This window comes from Triticum urartu, chromosome 5A (genome assembly GCF_056163025.1).
Source record: "Triticum urartu cultivar PI428250 chromosome 5A, HENAU_Tu73, whole genome shotgun sequence".
Classification (NCBI taxonomy): Eukaryota; Viridiplantae; Streptophyta; class Magnoliopsida; order Poales; family Poaceae; genus Triticum; species Triticum urartu.
Window position 1 is genome coordinate 541,599,291 of NC_141877.1, and position 22,720 is coordinate 541,622,010.

A 22,720-nucleotide genomic window follows, 5' to 3' on the forward strand; every position below is an offset into this window, starting at 1 on the left:
CTCCATTTCTTGTTCCTTTTGTTTTTTTCATTTGCTTTGGCACAGTTTTGATCCTATAAGGCTTTGCTATTTCCCAGTGTGATTCTTTGTGTATGAGTTTGTGTTTCCTAAGTCTAATTAGCAAATGCAATACAATTGTTGCATGTAAAGCATCACAATATATTTGTCAAGTGATATGTTTAGCTTAAATATGATTTTGGAGGGTAGGCTTAAGCCTATAGAAGCCTCCCTAGTGACATCGCCACTAGTTGTGTGCATCCTAGTCCCGCAAAGACCAAGTGTATGCATGCTCAGTGTATTCGTATTCTCTTGATGCTTCATTTTAAGTTTAAGGAACACCATTTATCGAGAAAAGGGTACGTTGTTTTGTTTATGAAACACTAGCTGAATAAAGGACAACAGTAGCAATATAGGAAGAGTTTTAAGACTCCGCAAAAGAAAAAATGATTTTTAAAACCAGGCCCCGTTTGATAGCAAGACAACAATACCGATTGCAGCAGCGATATTGTTGTCTTGTTTTTTTTTCCTTGAAAAATGGCACGTAACGAAAATAAACTTTGTGCTAATTCGAAAGAAGGAAACTAGATCGGATACAAACAGTGTGTAATTTCAACAGCAATACCGCCGGCAGGGTACTAGCGTCCGACTCGGACTAGCTAGGTGTCAGCTGGTTCTTATATATACATCACATGGAGCTACCACACACAACCACCGATCGATCCACCCGAGGCGAGACGCAAACCAGCAGTCTTGTCCATCTTCGTCGTTGGGAGCAGTCTTGTCTTGTCCATCTCCATGGGAGCAGTCCTGTTCATCTCCGTCGTTGACGCACTAATAACCAGGGCGACCAGGAACTACGCGCGGCGGAGATCAATTGCTCCCCATGGCGCTGCCGATTGGCCTGGCCTGCCAGAGGACCTCTTGCTGACCGTCATGGCGGCGCTGGACGTCCCCAGCATCATCCGGTCCGGCGCCGTGTGCACGTCCTGGCACTCCGCCTACAAGGCCTTCCGAGGCCTCCACCGCCTCCCGCCGAAGCAGGCCCCTTGCCTGCTCTACGCCTGCGACGAGTACGGGCCCGACGACGCCGCCCTGTACTGCCCCTCCACCAACGCAACGTTCCGCGTCCCCTTCCCACAGCCCCCAGACGAGAGCCGGAGATTCGCCTTCTCGTGTCACGGTTGGGTGTTCGCCGCCGACGAGGCCGGTGACCCGTACCTCCTCAACCCTACCACGGGCTCCCGGGCCACGCTCCCGCCGTTCGAGACGATCTACCACGGGGAGAGCCACTATGATCGCGACCGCAAGAGTGCTCTGAAAGCTCGACTGGAGAACCGAGTCTTGCGGCCGACAGTTAGCTGGGCATGGCACTCGGGGTATCACCGGGTCGCCATTTCCGCCGCCGCCGAGGTAGCCGCATGCACCGTCTTAATCGTGCACACGCCAGACCAGTGGAGGCTCTCGTTCGCTAGGCCGGGTGACAAGCGGTGGACATTCTTGTCTGAAGAAGAGTTTCAAGACGTTCTCTACAATGACAGGGATGGCTTGTTCTACGCCCTAGGCCTTGATAGTTCTGTTTCTACTATAGATCTCGGCGGGCCTTCGCCGACGGTGACCATGATCATGCGTGGCGTGTCAGGTTGGTGCAACCCTACCAAGTATCTCGCATTCACGCCATCTGGTGAGCTTCAGCAAGTATGGAGAATCTGGAGCCACCCACATTTTTCAGTAAAATCCATGGTCGACGCAGATACCGTAGATTTTGCCAACGAATATGAGGACCGCCACAATATCAATGAGCCAGATACAAATGATGATGATGATGATGATGATGAGCAAAAGACCAATGAGGTCACAACAATCAAGCTCCTGATTTTCAAGGTGGACATTGGCAGACAGAAACTGGTGGAACTACGGGACATTGGAGACCACGCACTATTCCTCGGCTACAACACTGCTATGTATTTTTCGACCAAGGACTTTCCGGTGTTCAAACCAAACTGTGCTTACCTTACACACGACTGTTTTGACTACAAGCCAACATTACCAACTGACCTAGGTATTTGGGACGTCAACAAAGGGAGTATGCAGAAACTTCAGGATGCATGGCCATACATGTATTCTTGGCTAGATTTACCCGCTCCGATTTGGATCACACCAAGGTTTTAGCAAGCATTTCATTGAACATAATAGCAGAGGGGCAATGAAATCCGGTTACCTTGGTGACATGCATGTCTCTCTGATAAGGTGCTCAGTTTACTTGATGTATGTAAAAGGTGACAAGTCCATTTCAAATTGTTAAAAGATCATCATACAATTCTCGGTAACCCGTCCCAATATTCCAAATGTCAATCTTTTTTTTCCTTTGAGGAAAGTCTATTTTTCTTCTCTCAACTAAGATTTTGTACTTTATTTCAACCATTTGGATCTTAAACTTACAAAACCGGATACATCTCCTATATCACTAAGCTCCCTGGGGCAAAATCGCCCAGAAGCGATCAATTTCGCTCTGGCCTCGATTTTGATCGGGTCAGGACTCAGGAATGGTGTGTGGATTCGGCTACAGGTGGGCCTTTATGTTCAAGGGCTTTGGGGTGGGCCGGGGCTGTCATCATCGAAGGGCGTGGTGGAGGGGCTCGCAGAATATGCGTCCGCCAGCCGCATTTGCCTTGGTGATATCCATGTCCTTTTCAACCCCATGCTTCTCGCCCCCTACTTGCTTAGGCATATCAAGTATGTTGTCAATTGGCATGCTTCTTCTATACCCTAAAACTTTCCAATTTGATTCATATAATAGCAAAACTCTCCACTTTTAATCAGTTTGGACAGTTTCATACACATGGTGATTTTAGTTCTCTATGTAAGTTAGGTCTATATTATCTCTATCCATTGAGTAATGGAGCGGACGAAAACAATGATACCTGATTGCCTAAGCTGCATTGAATTATGAATACTCTCAGAAAAATCATTTCGTGCATTGGATTGAAGTATGACTGTATGAGTATTTAGTAAAAAAAAAGTATGGGCATGCAGGGGGGGGGGGGGGGGGGGGCGTCAAAAACCAGGGCGAATTGGCCAGCAGAAAACCAGCGCGATATTTGGTCGCTCGCTCAACATGCATACAAACTTTTCTACTTAACAAGTTTGTTAACATACTCACAAAATAAGAAACACTAATAGGTTGAAACACTCTAAATACGAACTACCAGCACGCGGGGAAGAGGCAAACGTCGCTAATTTTCTTACTATCAACGTTCGGAAAGCTGGGGCTGCTAACATAGAAATTGTTGTAAATCCCTAAAATCATGAAAAGATTCCCAAGATAAACAATAATGAAATGAGTATGTGACCAACAATGTTCTACAACATTCATGCAAACTATTTTAGTTGAAGGAAAAATAATAGTACCATAATCTATGTTACTGTCGACCTCGCCCTTTGAAACTTGTGAATGCGTCCATTGATTATGTATATATAAAATCATACAACTATGCATCTTATATTTTTTATAATAATACCAGCGTGTGCTGCTACAGCAAACGTCGATTCTGACTCAGTCAGTGAACTGCATGCATTTGCCACCATTGCAAACAGCTCAGATCTTGCAGGAAATGTCTAGCCATGCAGCAGAAAGAAACCACATGTGCAGCAAATGAACCATGCAGTAACCCTGTTTTACAGGTTACTTGTGCCTTGTGAGGTCACGAATGAAAAATATATACAGCTAAAAAGACATCTACTTGGATCTCAGGAGAGTTTGATTCATGGACTTGCTAGGAATATGGACAGACTGTCATCGACAGTTTTTCAGCGAGTTGCTTGGCTCTGCCTGACTGTTGTAGTTAATTCTCTTTGAGCGCCGTTGACACTCCAATGCTAACTAATGCCTCTTCTCATCTCTCATGGGAAACACCAACTTATCACCAGTGACAACTTCCATCAACAGTGGGTGAAGAATAAAGATCCTGCTATGCAACATTTTGCTTCATCTCGTTTGTGATTTCCTGGAAGGCCCGCCGGCGGTCCGGTGGCCTCCACGGTCCTGTGCTCACCAGGCTCTCAGGGCAACGGTTAGTGTGACTGGCACCCTGAGAGCGTCCGTCAAAACCAGATGGTACCTGCCCATGGAACAGCGAACGCTGAGCTGCACTGCTTCTCACGGAGCTTGGTGTTTGCTCGGTGCCTCGAGCTTTCTCACTGAGATGGGTCGTGTTAAGCCTTTGGCAGACTCGGTCGCCGCGATCTTGAACCTTCCGCTGCTTCCATGCTGGAGCTGTCCTGACGAAACTCCGGTTCATGTTCTCGTCTGTCGAGGTTCTGGCCGAGTCATTGCTTCTCCATGAACCTGCTGAAGAGCTTTGTGGCCGAACACCTGCAGCCGGGGTTCTGAGGCTGCTGCTTCCTTGAGATGATGAGGATGGTGTTTTGTTCCTCTGCTCACTCACATGCTTGCTGCTTTCACTTTGCGGGGCGGTGGTGTTCTTGCCATCGGCCAGCTGCTTCTGTTCATCCTCCTCCACCATGTCGGCCCAAGTTTTTCTACTGCCACCAACCAAACCCTTCCCCTTCTGCATAGGATTCTCACTAGCACCTATGTCGCCATCAGAGTTTGGCAAGCATTCAGCTGGGCTAGGAGTCTGACCTTGATTCTGTGCGCTGATATTGGGTCTGCCCTTTTTGACCAGCCGCTTTCGTAGTTTCTCAAGTAGAGACTGTGGCGTGGCAGCATCATTGAACAGTCTAGAAAGATCATGGTACTCCTCCAGACTTTGTCCAGTCTTCTCTCCGTCAGTAGCAACCATAAGCTGTGGCTCTTTACGCTTCATCTGAGTTATCGGAGATGGAAGCGCGTGTGAGTTGCAATCTTCATGCTTCTCTGTATCCGCTGAAACTGAAGCCTGGGTTTCTTCATAAGTCAATTGAGTTGAAGCAGAGAATATTTGTGGATGTAGATATTCAAGGTTGCCCACATCAGTAGCAAGCAAAATCCGTGAATCTTTAGACTTCATCTGAGTTATGGGAGAAGGGAGTGCCTGTGACTCGAGTTCCCTAAGCACTTCGGTAGCCCGGGCAAAAGATCTCACGTGGTTTCCATCATTGCAGTTGTAAGGTATAGCTTGGAGAAGGTATTTAGCTTCAGCTACCTTTCCCATCTTCATCATGCAGATGGCTAGATTGCACTCTTTGTTATAATCAGTTTCTATAGCAAGAGCTTGCCTGGGTCAAGTGAAAAATGCCAAGTCAGTAGCAGCTGGATATAGTTGAATCAGCTTTACTGGAAATGATGCATGGGGTTGTTACAGAAAAACAGAGTCCCCTTCTACTACTACAATCAAGCATTACCAGTGCTGGGAACAGTCATTTCTCCATCCTTGATGTGGAATGAGAAACTACTCCCTCCATCCTAATACGTAAGGCCACTCAAATTTTGAGCCTAACCTTGATAATAAATTTGACTAACAAAATATGACTTATATGCCGTAAAAGCTATACCGTTGGAAAGCTCTTCCGGATATGGATCCAGTGGTATACTTCTTGTGGCATACAACTCATATTTTGTTAGTCAAATTCATGGTCAAAGTTAGGTATAAAATTCGTGGGGGGGCTTATATATTTTGATGGAAAGAGTATAATGGTGCCATAATTTTTACTCATTTTTACAAATAACACCAAACAAATGATTGAGAAGTTCAAGAGAATACAAATCATGTCTAACAAAATCCATATCAGCTTAATAAGTACATCCCCAACATAGATATACCTGTAGAGCATTTCAGCTTCCTCATAGTTTTCAGACTGCATATAGGCCCAGGCAAGGTTACCCAGCAACCTTCATGACAAAGCAGAGCCTTAGAATGGCGTTCAAAGGACAAATGAAGATGTATGAATGATTTTCAATATCTTGCCTTTTCATCCCTGAGAGAGAGATAGAATACTCTTCCATGAGATTTAGAAAGCTTAGTTTTCCACCGGCCAGAAGCTAGATCCTCATCAATCATTCTCAGCTTCACTGTCAGCATTTCAATCTGCTCTTTTGTCCTACCGCATTTCTGGTTGAACATAAAAAATGATTTGTATCAATACTTGGCTAGATATTTATCTACAATGCGGTGTAGGTATATTATTAGCTGATGACTTTTTTGCATGGCTTCTTGCAATATATTCCCTCCGTCCAGAATTACTTGACGCTCAAACTGATGTATCTAGCACTAAAATACGTCTAGATACATCCGTTTGAGCGTCAAGTAATTCCGGACGGATGAAGTATTGAACGTGTTCAGGATTTACTAGTATAACCAAACCTCAAAAATAGGCTTCGAAGAAAATTTTAGCTTACATACGTAAATTTACAGGACTGAGGTACCTTGTACAAGTCAAGAAGAATATTGTCAAGAGACTCCTGGGCTTCATTGGGACAACGGTCGCGGAAGGATCTTATCGCTTCAATGGCTTCTTCAGCCCTATTTGCTTGTTTCAGTACAGTAGCCATATCCTTCAGTGCACTCTCAGTTCGTTCACCACTATTAATAGCTGCCCAGAACAATGAAACTGCCTTGTTTGGATCTTTTTCAACTAACTGTAATAAATGGATAATAGAAGCAAGGTGAGGAAACAAAAAGAAACACAAGCTTCTCTTACGAAAGCTTCTATTGTCAAGATTGTAAATGCATCTTGATTCAAAAGCCTGCAGGTTCTACAGAAAAACTAACACTGTGGAAGCACAGGTAATGTACAGAAGTTTGAACTAAAACCACGACACTTATTTTGGAACCGAGGGGGTATGTCAGCATATTTAGAAAAACAAAACTTCAGGGAGAATGAGCATATGTGGAGACAAACATACGGACGCTGTACACCATCAAATCTTGCCAAAACTGTTTCGATATAAGCTTTTGATAGAACATAATTCTGATAATAGGACACCTGGTGACCTACTCATATCCGCTAAAAAAACTTAAAATCGGCTTAAAAAGGTAGGAGGGCACCACTTCCGTGTCACTTTAAGCTAATGTCATCTTTACCAAAATTATTAGTTATGCCAGTGAGTGTGTACATTCATCCTTCTCTATTCTTGTGCAGTTAACTATTAGTAACAAATATCCTGATACAATGGTAGATGCTGTGAAACAAGCATATAATGATTCTTCACTGAAAAAATGCAACGCTTCAAGGCCACTACATCGTTCTCCCCCGTATACTACTCTTGGATCAGGCCAATTTAGCAAGCATGTTCCGAGATTCAGCAAGAGACAGTCATTGCAGAATACCATTACAATGCAACTAATAGAACAATTCTATGTTCACTGAAGATAAAATTTAATGCACCGACTCACAGAGATCAGTTCCACGATGCATATTTAATGAAGTATTGATATGCCCCCGGGAAAATGGACGCCAATGGATTTTCACAAGAGAAACGTTGTAGTCCTAACAATTGAGGCAGCCTAGTGGCATTTGAGCTCTACATGCAACTGCGCAAGTCAAGGAAGCTGGCACTAATTTTCACCCGTGGCACACCACCCTGACGGAACACGTTAGGAGCAAATCAAGTTCCCTCAGACAAAATCGAATATCTCCTAAATTTCAGCTCCACAATCATCCCGAGAAGAAGTGTAGCCCACGAGTTTCTACGAACGATCAGGAACACGAAGCATAGCACATCAAGTTGATCTACCATATAATTAGCCACCCCGAATCCCTCCCCGACGGAGAATGGTCCGAACCACGAGATAGCACGGCGCTACCCTGAACAGGAAGGGATCGCGCCTGATGGTGGCGGTGGTGGTCGATCGTGTTACCTGCGCCTGCTTCGCCCTCACGTACGGGGAATCCAGCGCCGGCGGCGCCCTCGGCGGCCGGGAGCACCCGCCGCCGCTCGCCGGCGGGGTGACGCGGTAGGAGCAGAAGCCGGCGCTCAGGGGCGGGGTGAAGTGGCTCCCGGAGCCCGCGAAGCCGGCGGGGGTGCCGGGGCTCCACCTCTCCGCCGCGCCCCTCGGCGACGTCCACGGCGGCAGCCGCCTCCCCACGCTCGGCATTGCTGTGCCTCGAGCGGTGGCGTTCCGTGGCTGCCTAGTAGGCCCGGTGGCCCCGTTGGTCCCGCTGCTCGGTATCGTGCCGTTGCTCTGTCTCTTGGTGGGCTGGTGTTTCCAGCCTGCTCTCTCGGCCCGATGGTGGTGTCAGCCCGGCCCGGTCCTGCGATTTCGAGGGTTGGGTACTCCCTCCACTTAAAATGTGGATACCGCTCAAAAAAAAAACTTAAAATGTGGACAATCCCCATTTCTAAAAAAAAGTGGACAATCCCCTCATTTAAAAAAAATATGGGCAAGTATGTTTTGTTTAGAATGTCTTTGACCATTGCTATGATTAATAATTTATGCTATCATGGTGTAAGGGTTGTATCATTTTTTTTGCGTTCCCATATTAATTTGGCGCCATACTTTTTTGTAATATATTGCTCTAATCCATGCTCAAAAGGCAACCTCAAAAATCATTAGGTCATATATATTTGGATGAAGGCAGAAGCCTTGCGGGGTATAATATCCGTGTGGAGATATCGATTTTGTGAGATATCTACATTTTTAGTGTTTTTTGATAAAAGCGGTAATTGGGTTCTGGTTTTAATTAGTGGTGGGGCAAACCTTCATGATTTAGTTGATTATATCATTTCCAAATAATGTCCTCTTTTTGCGATAAAAACATCAGCTGTATTCATCAAATGTCATAGTAGTACAAGAAACACTAGAAAATAACCAAAAAATACATTCAGGTCCACCGTCATCGCCCCTTCCTCACCGGAGTCGAACAAAACTTATTTCAGTAGATAGTCGGGAAGTCGTCGTGCTAATGCCCCACAGGACAAGTACACTCGAACAAGGACCGCCATCGATAAAGAGAAGAATACATCGTAAGAATCCAAGATGTAGACACACGAATGGAAGACTAGATGTATGAAGATCCATTGAAGACCAACAACAACCGAATTCCATGAGATCCGTCGGAGACACACGTCCACATGCTCTCCAGGCCCTATACCATCTTTTGGGAGCAACCACTACCTCGTCTTCCTAATAAAGAAGTAAAATTGTGTTTTCTTAAAAAAGATCCTCTAAAAACTCGTTTTCCAAAACATCTCGTCTAATTCCCGTCATCCAAACAACCACTAAGCATGTCCTTACCTAGGACTTGTAACTGACCATCAACTATAGATTATGGTGTCCAGATGCTCTTTAACTTTAGCAATTAGCTGGCTTCTGTCTAACGTCAACCTTGTCAATGATCTGTGGTACATGTGTTACTTGGCTATTTTATCTTAAAAATGTTGTGGCTTAGTGTAGTTACAGGATAAAAAGAGTAAAAAAAATATGGCAATGATGAACAATTGAACAGCTTTTTTTTTAGAAAATTTCTGATCTATTCATTTTCAAACATGGCAGTACAACGAATACCAAAAATAATAGAAATTACAACCAGATCCGTAGACCACCTAGCGACGACTACAAGCACTGAAGCGAGCCGAAGACACGCCGCCGTCATCGCTCCTCCATCACCGGAGTCGGGCACAACTTGTTGTAGTAGACAGTCGGGAAGTCGTCGTGATAAGGCCCCGTAGGACCAGCGCACCAAAACAGCAACCGCCGCAGATGAAGAATACCGTAGATCGGAAAGATCCAATCCGAAGACACATGAACGTAGACGAACAATGATGAGATCCGAGCAAATCCACCAAAGATTGATCCGCCGGAGACACACCTCCAGACGCCCACCAACGGTGCTATCCGCACCGCCGGAACGGGGGCTAGGCGGGGAGACCTTTATTTCATCTTCAGGGAGCCGCCGCCGGCTCGTCTTACTAAGTAGGACACAAACCTTAGCAAAACTGAACGAAACGACTAAAAACGGAGCCCTCCCGCCGGCCCTTGCCGAGATCCACCGCGCCCCCATGGCCCTAGGACCACCGGAGAGGAGGCGGACCTACGGTGGTGCCGGCGGGAGACGGAAACCCTAACTTTTTGTGGAGGAGGAGGTGGCGGCGGCTAGGTCCGCAATTGTACGTGGCAACAATTGAACAGTTGGATAGTCCAGGACATTCAACTTCATTCAACTAAGATCGCTCAAAACTAAAGCAATGAATTGAGAAAAGCATATCCATCTTTAGTTTATACTCTTTACTCTGATTGCAAGAAACGCATCCTCCAAATTCAATGCTTCTTTATTCTTCTGCTACTTTAGCGTTGTACTACAAGAAAGGAATAAGGAGAGCGAGAGCAAGAGACCTGGATGGTCTACCAATCTCTATATATTAGAGCTCAATTATGTATTGATAAGGTATGCCTCAGTAATAAGATAGACAAATCTTTCGATGTATAGTTGTTATCAGTCCATCCATTATAAGGTATGAACAGGTCACACGTGCATACTCTTTTTTTTACTAGTTTATCTATATTCGGTGACTGTTTCTAGTTATGAACAACACTTGTCTCGGATGAGGTGCTTATATATGTGCAATAGCATGAACTCTTGCATTCTTCTTCTCGTGGTGCTTCTGGTTATAGGATTATTATTAGAGTATCAAACGTAGTATATTTCCTTACACCCTGCTTGTATGATTGTAGATTTTTTTAGGGGTATATGATTGTAGATAAGATAATCATATATATGATGAGTGTAGATAAGATAATCATATATATTATCTCCTGGCGATTCCAATCAGCCTTTCATCTAGAATTCAGTTAAATGTAATTTAAGTGTTAGAGATCCATATGAATTGATATGTCTATTACTATTATTTATTTGATGTGGGATGCATGTGAATTCTTAATTAAGTATAAAAATGGTATAATTCACTAAGGTTTCATTGATGTTTGTTTACCAAGTTGAAATTTGTTACTGTTATTATTATAGAAAGCAACCATGTTCGGTCGATCGACCTCAACCTTCACAAGTAGCGCGCGCGTCATGCAATCCACATTGATCCGTTGCTCCTTGTTGCACCATGTGCGCCCTTGCGTGTGAGAGCCATGCCTCCCCCCCCCCCCCCCACCCCTACGCAGGCCCCGCCTACCAACAATGTTGAACCTTGTCCACTCAGGCGCAAGCGATTCTTCCCAACACCATTTTGTTGTTACCGCGGCGACCCCACAGGGCTAGGACGGGGTCCCATTAACGCCCATGGTGTGGCTAAAGGGGATGCCCTATGACCAAGCTCCTGGCCGAACAGGCACCATGCTGGAACCGACAAGGCATCATGGTACAATCGGCAATCGGCGCGGCTGGAGACGAATGACCCCGGTGTTGAAGACGCGGTGACCCCGTCCTGGAACCGGCCAACATCTTTGCTACAACTGCAGTGAAAAATTGTTGGAATCGGCCGACGACAAAGCTGGAACAAGAGGACGACAAAGCTGGAACTGCACTCACTACATGCTGCAACGACAATCGCGGCATGCTAGAACCGACGACCGGTCGTGCGAGAAGCCGGAACTCGCAGTTGACAATGCTGGAACTAGGCTGCATAAAAGCCGCATCCAAGTCGGCAGTGCTCGGGGTTGCTAGACTGATGGCGAGGGAAATTAATGTGACCAATGATGCATTCTCCTGTGACTATCGAGGCATTTTGCTGGGACTGGTGAGGCATTCTTGTGCGACCACTCGACTATAGCGTTGGTGTTCCAAGGCGGGTGAGCCAGGAGGTTCTCCGGCGACCAGCCGACATGTTGCAACCAGCGACGGCGAGAAGCTGCAAATGGGCAGTGGGTCGTGCTTCAACGACGACGGCGAGGCTGCGAGTGGGAGCAACAATCGGGTGTCCAAGCGTGCGCGGACAGTTCTTTGATTTTGAAAAAAAATGTTCTGAAAATAAAAAAAATGTTCATGATTTTGAAAAAAATTGCGTATTAAAGCTGTTCATGAATTTGAAGAAATTTCGCAAATTAAAAAATGTTCACAAAATATTAAAAAATGTTCATGATTTTGAAAAAAATGCATATTTTTTATGAATTTGAAAAAAAAATTCGTGAATTAGAAAAATATTCACAGAAAATCAAAAAATGTTCATGAATTTCAAAAACTGTAACCACCCAAATTCAAAAAACTCCATCAGTTCCAGAAATGTTGGCAGATTGAAAAAATGATCATGCATTTCATAAAAAAGTTTGTGAATTTTAAAAATTATTTACATATTTTAAAAATGTTCACGGGTTTCAAAATAAAGTTCATAATCTTTTTTATAAATTTAAGGAATGTTCATGAATTTGTAAAAAATTAAACAAAGTTTGCAATTTTCTAAAAAATTCATAAATTTAAGGAATGTTCACGAATTTATAAAAAAAATGTTCATGAATTTTCATAATTTTGAAAAAATGTCCAATTTTTCTGAAAGATGTTCGAAAAAATTGGAAAGAAAAAAATAAAATAAATAACTCTAAAAGAAAGGAAAAAAGAAAATAAAAAGAATGAAAAAGTAATAAAATTTTAAAATAAAAATCATAATAAGAAAAAAAAATACGGTTCGGGCACATGTCGAATGGGGAAGAAACCCAAAATGGGCCGGCCAAACAGAGTATCGGGCGCTCGAGTGGGTACGGCCTAGGTCGCTAACGCGCTATCTAAAAAAAAGGTCGCTAGCGCGCGCCAAATAGGAGAAGCCAGCTGTATACATGCTCTTGCCTCAAAAAAAGAAAAGAAAAGGAAGCTGTATACCTGCTCGCCCCGACACACTGTCTGCTGCTGCCGTGACCAGCAACAAGTCTTGGTCTTTCTTTCAAGAAAAACCAAGTCCTGGTCTTCCACCCCATCCACCCCGGCTGGCCACTGCTGCTCGCTGCCTTGAGGAAGGACCTGCCGGATCCGCACCTCGCCGCCGCCAATCCAGCCGCCGGCCGCTGCCCCGACCTCGAGGTGAGGGCCCAACCAGCGTCTCCTCAACTTATCAGCGCCCCTCCATTCTTCTCTTCCTACGCTACTACTACTAGCTCTCTTCCGTTGTGGTTGTGGCCCAATGACCCACCCACCCGAGATCTATCTTCTGCTACTAGCTTACTACGTACTACTACTACTACTACTACGAGTTTCTACGAAGCTCATCTCCTAATGTACGAGTTTATCTTGTCGCAGATATGGATGTATCTAGATGTATTTTAGTTCTAGATACATCCATTTCTGCGACGAGTAATTTGGAACGGAGGGAGTAGCTCACTGTCGCTGTAAATTTCTACTTCTCCTAAGGAGTTCCAAGGTTCTGTGATTCTTCTTTTGCTAACCTGTCTGTCTCCAGTAGATTTCACAAAGTTGAATCCTACCTAGAAAGAAAAGCAGCATATTCCGATGCTTCAAGACAAATAGCAATCCTCATTGTCATAGAAAGCTGTGATTTCGTGAACAAAAGCACAAATCATTTTGTCATATTCATGTTGGTTTGTGGACATTTGCTGCGACTTTTTAAACCATGGGGGTTCTTTTCTCCGCATGGCATGCATTTGCATTACTCACAGGCTGACCACATTTCCAGTGGCCGATAGTTTGTAAAGAAGCAGTGTAGCCAGGTTCAGTCCACACTCAGTATGTACGGTAACAAAGGAAAAATTCTGACATTACACATATATACAGTAAAAAAATATGAAGTAAAAAAAATCTCAATGGACGTAACTCATTTCATTAGTTTGCTCTCATCAGAGATATATATACAGTGGCCAATTTAACTTGCATTTGATTTACATGTGTCTCCAACAGTTTCAGTGGGAGCGGAGCAATGGGCGGAGGGCTAGCATCGTTTTGGGAAGAACGGAACATCCAGACACTGGTGATCCTCAGCTTCGCCCTGCAAGCCATCCTCCTCTGCTGTGCAGGGATCCGGCGTAGTCGAGAAGCCTCGGGTGTGCTCAGACTCCTCCTCTGGCTGGCCTACCTGATGGCCGACTACACCGCAATCTACGCCCTTGGCCACATGTCCATCACCATGAGCAGGAGCAGGTCTCCTCCAGGTCCAGGCGACCACCAGGTGCGGATGGTGCCATTCTGGGCCCCCTTCCTGCTGCTCCACCTTGGCGGGCCGGACACCATCACCGCCTACGCCTACCAGGACAACCAGCTCTGGCTGCGCCACCTGCTCACGCTCGCGGGGCAGGTGCTCGGCGCCATCTATGTCATGTACCTCTTCGTCGCGCCCGGCAGGAACCCGGCCGGGACGCTGCTCGCCGCCGCTGCGTTGATGTTCGTCACCGGCTGCCTCAAGTACGGGGAGAGGACGTGGGCGCTCAAGTGCGGCGGCATTGACAGCATCAAAAGTCCCTCGATGACGACGGCAAGGCGTCGGCCACCGGTGGCCCTTACCATGGGAGGAAGGGGGCAAAGAGGCTGGACACGGAGGAGGTCCTGCTGGGGGCACACCACATGCTCAATTTCTGCAAGGGCCTCCTGGCTGATGGCCCGGTGATGCAGAAATCTGAGTACGAAGTCATGCGGCAAGGCATCCAGCTCAACGGCTGCAACTACGTATTCCATCTGGCCGCGATGGAGCTCTCCCTCCTGTACGACATACTCTACACCAAGGCAGCGGTGCTCCACACCTGGCACGGCTTGTGCATCCGGATCGTCGCGCCGCTCTCCGTGGTCGCTGCGTTTGTGCTGTTTCAGCTCAGCAGCAAGGACGCCTACAGCAGGGCTGACATCGCCATCACCTACGTCCTGCTCGTGGGAGCCATGGCATTGGAGCTCGCGTCATCTCTCAGGGCGGCAGGGTCTTCCTGGGCGTGCGCGTCCTACCATGCCCGGGGATGGCACTGGCTCTGTGATGCGGTGATGCGCCTCCGCCGGATGCTCAAGGTTGGAGCAAGGAGGAGTGCCTCCCTGGACTCGCTTGGGCAGTACAACCTGCTGGACCTCTGCACCGACGCCAACAAGGACGGCCACCTGAGAGGCAAGATCGCCAAGATGATTGGACTTAAGGACCGGTGGCAGAAGATGCACTACTCGAGCACCACCCCCGTCTCCGACGCCATCAAGACTCTGGTGCTGAGAGAGATCAGGAAGAGGAAAATAGATGATCTGAGGAATGCACGGGGCAGGTGGATCCTCAAGGAGAAAGAGATGTACGAGGATCTCACGCGGATCGCCGACGACACCGAGCTGGACCGTAGCATCATCGTGTGGCACATCGCCACCGATCTCTACCTCTCCATGTGCCCTGGCCCTGAACCTGACCCCGACAAGGAGGTCCGGGACAGCATAAGGGTGCTCTCCAACCACATGCTGTTCCTCATGGTGGTGCATCCCTACCTGTTGCCCGGAGTCGTTCGCACCGGCCGGTACAAGGAGAACTTGAAGTACTATGATATGGTGTGGTGGGTTAATTTGAAGGCCACCAAGGAAAGCACCATGAAGCTGTCCAGATCGGAGATCATCAACAAGATAGCCGACTGGCAGCTCCCGGCTGATTCAAGGCGGGAGTACATTTACGGCATCGGCGAGGAAGCTGCTGACGACGTCGGCGACAGGCCGGTCTATGCCGATGGATCCTGGCTCGCCGGGATGCTGCGCGGGAACAGGTGGCACTTGTCCGCTGCTGACATGCTGGAGGTGATCGCCGGCGTGTGGGTGGAGATGTTGTGCTATGCGAGCCACCACTGCGGCGAGGAGTCCCACGCCAAGAAGCTAAGCACCGGAGCAGAGTTCATGAATGCCGTCTGGCTTATCATAGGGCATGCCATGGTGTACGACAGATACGCACCGTCTGCTGAGGGCTTGACAGGGGGTTTAGGGCTTAGCAACCCTCCGCGCAAGCGGAAGATCCCTGCCAGATGGATGCAGCAGCCGGAGGCGGACGTAGGAGCCCGACCGCCTGGTGTGCCACCCGGTGTTCACCAGGTTGATGTTGAAGCACGCCAAACACCGAGCACATCAAGTGCGCAAAGACATCACCAATAAAACCAATATGTGCTACTCCTATTAATAATTTTATTTAGGACATGCAAGTGCTACAAGTTCATAGACCCCCCCACTCCTATTCAAGTGATTCAACAGCGCTGGGCTCTACTGCATGTATTCCTCCCGAGGAGCTCTCGGCGCCAAAGCTTCTCCAGGCTCCAAGTGGATGTTATGGTGCTTCTTCTAAGTAAATCGTCACGCGAGATCTTCTTCTGTGCCCTTGTAGTTTATTATTGTGTTATCTCTGTACTAGAAATCTATTCAAATTCTGAACTTCTGTCACGGAGACAGTCTTATGGAATATTTTGTGTTGATTTATGATTTCGATATGGCTGAGATAATTCAAAGGGTGCCTGGTTTGGAAATCCACTCAGCCCCTTTTTCACAAGCTGAAATTGACAGGGTCGTTAAGATGATTCCGGCTGATCGAGCACCTGGGCCCGATGGGTTTAATGGACAATTTTCGAAGGTTTGTTGGAATATTATAGCACCAGATTTTTATTAGTTTGTTCTAAAAAAGCAGTTGTTTATCAGTTATGCTCTGACTTTTGGGAGGGAAAGATTTCCTTGGATTGTCTGATGCTCAATGATTTTCGCCCTGTCTTGTTGCTGAACCATGTGCTCAAAGTTTCGACCAAGACTCTTGCGGGGGAGACTGCAGTCTTGGATTCTCAAACTAGTTCATCGCAACCAGCACGGCTTAATCAAGAAATAGCACGATCCAGGATTGTTTGGTTGGGACTTTCAGTACTTACATCAGTGCAAAGCTTCTGGTCGTGAGATTGTTATTCTGAACTCGACTATGAGGAAGTGTTCCATACTACGGAGCACTCCTCTATCTTAAACATTCTAAGGCCTCCTTTGGTTTGGAGGAATCTTGTAGGATTTTTAGAGGATAGGATTTTTATAGGAAAAATTCCTATGAAGCCCTTTGATTTGTAGAAATGGATTCCTATTCCTATATAGGATAGGAATCAATCCTTCACATTTCAAAGGGAAAAAAACATTAGACTAGACTCAATGGAAAAAAATCCTATCCTATGAATCAAGTGACATCTCTTTCCTTATAGGAAGTGAGATGCATGTCACCTCACTTCCTATGATATTCTTAGGCCTCTTTTGGTTCATAGGATAGGATTATCATAGGAATAGGAAATTTGTAGGAAATGAGATGACATGTATCTCAAATCCTATGAATAGGAATAGGAAACAAGATGTCATTTGGTTCACACTAAAAGAAATTTTCCATTGAGTCTAGGCTCATTTTTATTTTCCTATGAAATGTGGAGGATAGAAACAAATCCTATGTAGGAATAGGAATCCATTCCTATGAACCAAAGTGCTCTAAAGGAAAAAAATCCTATAAGAATCCTATCCTCTATAATTCCTATGAAATTCCTCCAAACCAAAGAAGGCCATTTACCCTATGAACCAAAGCACAATGGATTCAATGACAAATGATTCATGTGGATAAACATGTTGTTGAGCTCGGGCTCGTCTTCGTTTGTGTGAAATGGTGTGCCTGACACTGAATTCAAATGTCGCAGGGGCGTGCACCGAGGTGATCCATTGTCTCCGTTATTATTTGTCTTGGCAGCAAACTTGCTTCAATCTCTAGTCAACAAAGCTTGGCATGAGGGGTACTTGCGCCTCCCAATCGGCCAACCCACCTCTGAAGATTATCCGGTCATCAAATAAGCTGACGACACAATCCAAATCTTGCCTGCGGACCAGGCCGATCTTCAGACGGTCAAAGCCCTGCTTGATACATATGCCTCTGCTACAGGTCTGATAATAAAACTGCAGTAAATAGCTGATTCCTATCAATCTTCCGGCTGATGCGGCCTCTGATCTGGCTAATGTGTTGGGGTGTCAAGTTGGAACCATGCCATTCACCTATCTTTGCCTCCCCTTGGTCACAACGCGACCAACTGTGAGAACACTGGTTGATAGCATTGAGCGTCGTCCCATGGGCATGACCATTTGGCTCTCTTATGGAGGGAGAGTTCAGCTTATCGACTCTGCTCTATCGTCTCTCCTTTCATTTGCCATGTGTGTTGTCAAAGCTTCCCATCAAGGTGATTGAGTTGTTCGATCGTGCTAGAAGGCATTGTTTATGGAGAATGGTGGGTTGATCGTGCTATGCGGCATTGTTTATGGAGAAAGGTGGTTGATCGTGACGCTCGCTCTCATTCGTTAGCTGCCTGGGAGCTAGTATGTCTACCGAAGCAGAAAGGGGAGCTGGGGATTTAAACATCAAAGTGAAAATCAAGCCCTTCTTCTCGAGTTTATTCGTAAATTCATACTTAAGGCTGATGTCCCTTGGGCCATGTTGTTGTGGTTTAAATATTATGGGATCGAGATGCAAACTTTGCTCTCCCTCTCTCTATTGAAGCCAGAGAAGAACTAGATTCCTTGCAGATAAAGATTAATCAAGTGGGACTAAACCCTATGTCTTCTGATGATTGGGTTCTGTGATTGGGAGATGTCAACTATAAAGCTCATAAAGTCTATAAGTACTACTCGCTCTGTTCACTATTATAAGATGTTCCAACTTTTTTCTGAATCGGATATATATATATATATATATATATATATATATATATATATATATATATATATATATATACGCATTTTAGTGTGTTTGTTCACTCATTTCAGTCTGTATGTAGCCCATATTGAAATACCCAAAACATCTTATAATAGTGAACGGAGGGAGTATTTCAGAGAGCTTAATCCACACAGGTAATATCACCATGATTTGGAAGTAAAAAATGTTCTCCCTCCGTAAAGAAATATAAGAGTGTTTATAGATCACTAAAGTAGTGATCTAAACACTCTTATATTCGTTTACAGAGGGAGTATCATGAAACACAAGGTTTTTGCTTGGCTAATGCTCATGGACAGAGTTAAGACCAGAGATATGCTCTGTCAAAGACATCTCAATATTGGTGATGATCACTTGTTTACTCTGCCCTTCTGGTGAGCTTGAAACTAGCAAACATTAGTTCTTTACCTGTCACTTCAGTACTGTTTGCTGGAATGTGCTCCATATCCAGTGATACCTCATTGTCACTTCAAGACATGTTTGATTCTTCGGCTAGAGCCTGGCCACACCCACTGTTCAAATAAGTTAATCCCTCTGTTCCGAATTAGTTGTCTTAGATTTATCTAGATACAGATGTATCTAGAAGTGTTAGACACACCTGTATCTAGACAAATCTAAGACAACTAATTTGGGACGGAGGTAATATTATCCTTGCTGCTTGGAACATTTGGAAACTAAGGAACAATTATCATTTTGATGATGGTGTGGAGCCCTCTGTCCAGGCCTGGATTGCTATGCTTAAGATTGACTTGGGCGTCCTCAAATATAGAGTACCCTCTCACCTAGCCGAGTTCCTAGAAACCTTCATCCCCACTATCTTCTTGTAACTTCTTTTTCTTTGTTGTTTGTTTTCTGCACTAAGCCCCTTCCCCTCCAGTCTATGTAGCCTTTCTGCTAACTCGTTGTACAGTGTACATTATTTTTATTAAATTAAGTAAGCAATAGAAGCCTCTCCTGCTGTATTGTAGCTAAAAAACAAGTTCATAGATAAGATTTTAAATCCTGCAGGTAATCAAAATTGCATATGTTTGCTTAAAGTTATATCAGCTTCCCCATTTAACTCCCTTTTAGGGTCCTCCGTGAAATGGGACAAAAGGGCAAAATGTTCAGTGTGTCCAATATTAGCATTTCACAAAGATAAATAAAGCTCATGCACTGAGAACACTCCTTTCACACTTCAGAAAGTGGAGACTAGCAAACATGAACTTCATCAAACTCTATATTTAGACGATTTGCAGACCTTGTGACAGGTAGCCACAAGACCAAATCATTTTTGAAAATAACCAACTACAAGATGGATTGTTGCTTCTTTTACCTCACGAAACGTTTATGGCTCATTTCTTACTACTACTCTCACATATAATTCTACACACGAGCTTGCTTCCATAGTACAAGTGCGTTAAACTCTAGCTTATCTTACGAGTTCTATCTGAAGCTCAATTTGTTCTCAAACTCGCAACATTGTGTCGCCCCATTCATCTCATAACTCTGAACATATGTATGAGAATGAACATCTCACCTGCTAACAAGCCTGCAACTCCTTAGCTTACTTCTCGACGAACGATTCGACTGTCTTCAGCCACTGGAGCATCTCCATCTTCTCCTTGTTCGCTACGTAGTCGTGCAAGAACTCTGCAAGCTCGGCATCCACCTCCCTCTCCTGCAGGAACTTCTTCACCACCTCCCTCTCCGCAGGCTCCAGCTTCCTGCGCCTCGAGGTCAGCCACAGCAAACAATATTCAGAAAGCACAGAAACCATAGCACACAGCGAAAATGGACTGAACAAAACTAGACCGTACGTGAAGTCGCGGGCACCGCGGTCGTCGGTGGCGGCGCCGGCGCCCCTGAGGGTGAGCACGTGGCGGACGGCGAGTTGGTCGGGCCAGGCGGAGCAGATGAAGCCGAGGACGCGGTCGGCGCGGGCCACCTCGACGATGAGGCTGAGGTGGAGGCGCGGCCCTTGCTCGAGCGCCTCGACCCGGTTGAAGAGGGACGCGTCGGGGGGCAGCTCCGCGACGCCGTCGAACAAGGTGGCGTCGATCTTGATTGCCTCCTCCCCGGCCCCGGCGCCTCGGCGGGCGGCGCGGAGGCGCACCCACTGCTCCCCCGGGCGGTCCTCCACGGCGAAGGACTTGAAGCCCGTCGGCGGCTGCGAGGGGACGGCGGGCGAATCAGACGGGGAGATCACGTGCGGTAGAAAAGGGCGAGGAGTGAGGGGGAGAGGGGCGGTACCTGGTGGGGAGGGCGGCGGTCGGCGACGTAGGAGATCTCGGAGCGCAGGAGGCGGAGCAGGCGTTCGTCGAGCGGGGAGCGCAGCGACGCGAGGGCGGAGGCGGCGGCGGAGGAGAATGACGGGACCAGCCTGGGCGCCGTGGGGGCGGCCGGCGAGAGGAGAGAGGGGAGCGCGCCGCGGTGGCGGAGGAGGGCGCGCGCCATGTGCTCGACTCTTTGCCTGGACGACAGGAGCGCACCGGGGAATGGATGCGATCGGCGCTAGGAAATGGGCCAGGCCCTGACGCATTTGGCGCGTCAGCAGGCCCCCAGATTGTTATTCTAGCCCAGCTGTGGTTTCACCCCCACACGGGTCTAAAAAAATATATTCATTCTAATCATATGAGGACTAATAAAATTAAAAATATTCTCCCTCTGTTTTTATTTACTTTGCATATTAGCTTTGACTGAAGTCAAATTTTATAAAGTTTGACCAAGTTTGTAGAAAACAAAATAAACATTTACAGTAAAAAAATTATATGATGTGAAAATATATGCAATGATGAATCCAATGGTATTGATTTGGTGGTGTATATGTTAATACATTTTTCTACAAACTTGTTAAAAGTATATAAAATTTGACTTTAGACAAACCTAATATGCCGAGTAAATAAAAACGAAGGAAGTATATGATTTGCTGAATTAATTATTGAGGTGGGTCTTTGACTATGCATGTTGGCATGCTCGTGGTGTTTTTTTTTCATGCATGCTTGCATATTGAGGTGGCATGCATGCATATTGAGAGAAATAGATTAATGGGGTTCATTATTTAGTTATATATTTGCCTAAAAAACTATTTAGTTATATATATATCCTACAACTAAAATAAAATCAAAATCAACAAATTATATAAATTACAGTTTCAAAGTCTCATATTTTTAATCAAAATACTAATGTTCATTTAACTAAGTCTGGCCGAAATAATTGCAGGCAATTCTTTAGCAACACATGGAATATAATTTCTAGTGTATATCTTTTTTTGTTAGATTTATACACACTGGTAACCTTCTACAGTTCTGTAGATATTCTAAGACTAGTACAAACATGGGCACTTATAAAATGCATATAATACATTCAGATACCTAAGTTATTTTTAGAACAATATGGTAGCTTTTTATCCGCTTAAAATTACATTGAAATCCATCGTAAAATAATTTGAACAATGCAAACCGAATTACTAAAATGTAATAATTTACCAAAAACTATTTTTCCTACTTAGCATAATTTTTTTGTAACAATAAATATTAGAATTGTATGACATATCTCTATCTCAACATACATAAGTGTGGTTATTGTTATACTATTAGTTGTGTTAATTATTTCACAAAACAAAGATTTAAGATAATTTTTCAGATGGTGAATCTAAAATAGACCACATACATTTAGTGGTAAGAGTTAGTTTTGGGAAATAAAAAGATTAATATAAAGAGGTTACAACGGTTGTTTTTAACTAATTTATGCCATAAAAATAGTTGTATTGCCTAGACGTATAGAGAAGGGAGAAAAAAGCATGGAGCCAGATCAATCTCCTATCCTCGCGCTGATAATACTCCTTTATGAAAAAAAAAACCCGGATGTAATCATTGGTTTCCTAAATGGCAGCAACCTTCGAGAGACCACTATAGAGTTGTCATTATTTACATGAGAGTAAACACCTTGCACGCAGCGGTAGCTAATCGTAGTTATTTAGTCGGTCGTGCACCGCGAGGTGATCCGTGCAATAGAATTTGCCAAAAAGAGAAAAGTGGACATATATCGCTTGATAGCAGCAAATACAATGCACACGTCGGTCTGGTGGACTCGGCTAGGATACTATTTTGACGCGCAAAGGGACCTGTCGTGCAGTGTGGGTAATGCGTTTTAATTCGATGCGGCAGGGCGTGGTTGAGGATTGAGTTTATTATTTTGATGGCGGTGTAT

The 22,720-nt window shown here is 45.4% G+C and overlaps 4 protein-coding genes, 1 non-coding gene and 1 pseudogene across 6 annotated transcripts; 3 read left to right on the forward strand and 3 right to left on the reverse strand.

Moving 5' to 3' along the window:
- The first annotated feature begins 795 nt into the window (after positions 1-795).
- LOC147972655 (putative F-box protein At4g22660) lies at positions 796-3,619 on the forward strand. Its single transcript, XM_087524423.1, has 2 exons — positions 796-2,059; positions 3,537-3,619. Exons 1-2 carry the CDS (start codon positions 796-798, stop codon positions 3,617-3,619), a joined length of 1,347 nt encoding a protein of 448 aa, XP_087380549.1.
- Positions 3,446-8,087, reverse strand: LOC125510388 (uncharacterized). The gene is made up of 5 exons (XM_048675547.2): positions 7,800-8,087; positions 6,365-6,577; positions 5,902-6,050; positions 5,762-5,830; positions 3,446-5,217 (listed from the first exon to the last, which is right to left on the reverse strand). The coding sequence occupies exons 1-5, from the start codon at positions 8,034-8,036 to the stop codon at positions 3,969-3,971; spliced, it is 1,917 nt and encodes a 638-aa protein (XP_048531504.2). The 5' UTR covers positions 8,037-8,087; the 3' UTR covers positions 3,446-3,968.
- A 1,324-nt stretch (positions 8,088-9,411) lies between these two features.
- LOC147972656 (uncharacterized) lies at positions 9,412-10,098 on the reverse strand (annotated as a pseudogene).
- Positions 10,099-12,700: 2,602 nt separating this feature from the next.
- Positions 12,701-15,041, forward strand: LOC125510391 (uncharacterized). The gene is made up of 2 exons (XR_015602621.1): positions 12,701-12,897; positions 13,729-15,041. It is a non-coding gene; the product is annotated as an uncharacterized LOC125510391 (transcript).
- A 43-nt stretch (positions 15,042-15,084) lies between these two features.
- LOC147972657 (uncharacterized) lies at positions 15,085-15,921 on the forward strand. Its single transcript, XM_087524424.1, has one exon. It carries the CDS (start codon positions 15,085-15,087, stop codon positions 15,919-15,921), a length of 837 nt encoding a protein of 278 aa, XP_087380550.1.
- A 2,749-nt stretch (positions 15,922-18,670) lies between these two features.
- Positions 18,671-21,016, reverse strand: LOC125510392 (uncharacterized protein At2g39795, mitochondrial). Of its 2 annotated transcripts, none has more exons than XM_048675553.2 (4): positions 20,762-21,016; positions 20,329-20,678; positions 20,049-20,235; positions 18,671-19,028 (listed from the first exon to the last, which is right to left on the reverse strand). In XM_048675553.2, the coding sequence occupies exons 1-3, from the start codon at positions 20,963-20,965 to the stop codon at positions 20,076-20,078; spliced, it is 714 nt and encodes a 237-aa protein (XP_048531510.1). In that variant the 5' UTR covers positions 20,966-21,016; the 3' UTR covers positions 18,671-19,028; positions 20,049-20,075. The 2 variants fall into 2 exon arrangements, with proteins under 2 accessions (XP_048531510.1, XP_048531509.1); XM_048675552.2 differs by having other exon boundaries at positions 18,671-19,041.
- Between the last annotated feature and the right edge of the window lie 1,704 nt (positions 21,017-22,720).

Excerpts from the sequence above, each read along its gene's own strand:
- LOC147972657 (XM_087524424.1), top strand. The coding sequence starts at position 15,085 with ATGTACGAGGATCTCACGCGGATCGCCGACGACACCGAGCTGGACCGT.
- LOC147972655 (XM_087524423.1), top strand. The coding sequence starts at position 796 with ATGGGAGCAGTCCTGTTCATCTCCGTCGTTGACGCACTAATAACCAGG. Across the intron at positions 2,060-3,536 it reads AACATTACCAACTGACCTAG|CAAACGTCGATTCTGACTCA; the intron begins GTATTTGGGACG and ends GTGCTGCTACAG.
- LOC125510392 (XM_048675553.2), bottom strand. The coding sequence starts at position 20,965 with ATGGCGCGCGCCCTCCTCCGCCACCGCGGCGCGCTCCCCTCTCTCCTC. Across the intron at positions 20,679-20,761 it reads ACCGCCGCCCTCCCCACCAG|CCGCCGACGGGCTTCAAGTC; the intron begins GTACCGCCCCTC and ends GTCCCCTCGCAG. Across the intron at positions 20,236-20,328 it reads CGCGGTGCCCGCGACTTCAC|GAAGCTGGAGCCTGCGGAGA; the intron begins GTACGGTCTAGT and ends CTCGAGGCGCAG.
- LOC125510388 (XM_048675547.2), bottom strand. The coding sequence starts at position 8,036 with ATGCCGAGCGTGGGGAGGCGGCTGCCGCCGTGGACGTCGCCGAGGGGC. Across the intron at positions 6,051-6,364 it reads TTCTTCTTGACTTGTACAAG|AAATGCGGTAGGACAAAAGA; the intron begins GTACCTCAGTCC and ends ATGTTCAACCAG. Across the intron at positions 5,218-5,761 it reads GAAGCTGAAATGCTCTACAG|GCAAGCTCTTGCTATAGAAA; the intron begins GTATATCTATGT and ends CACTTGACCCAG.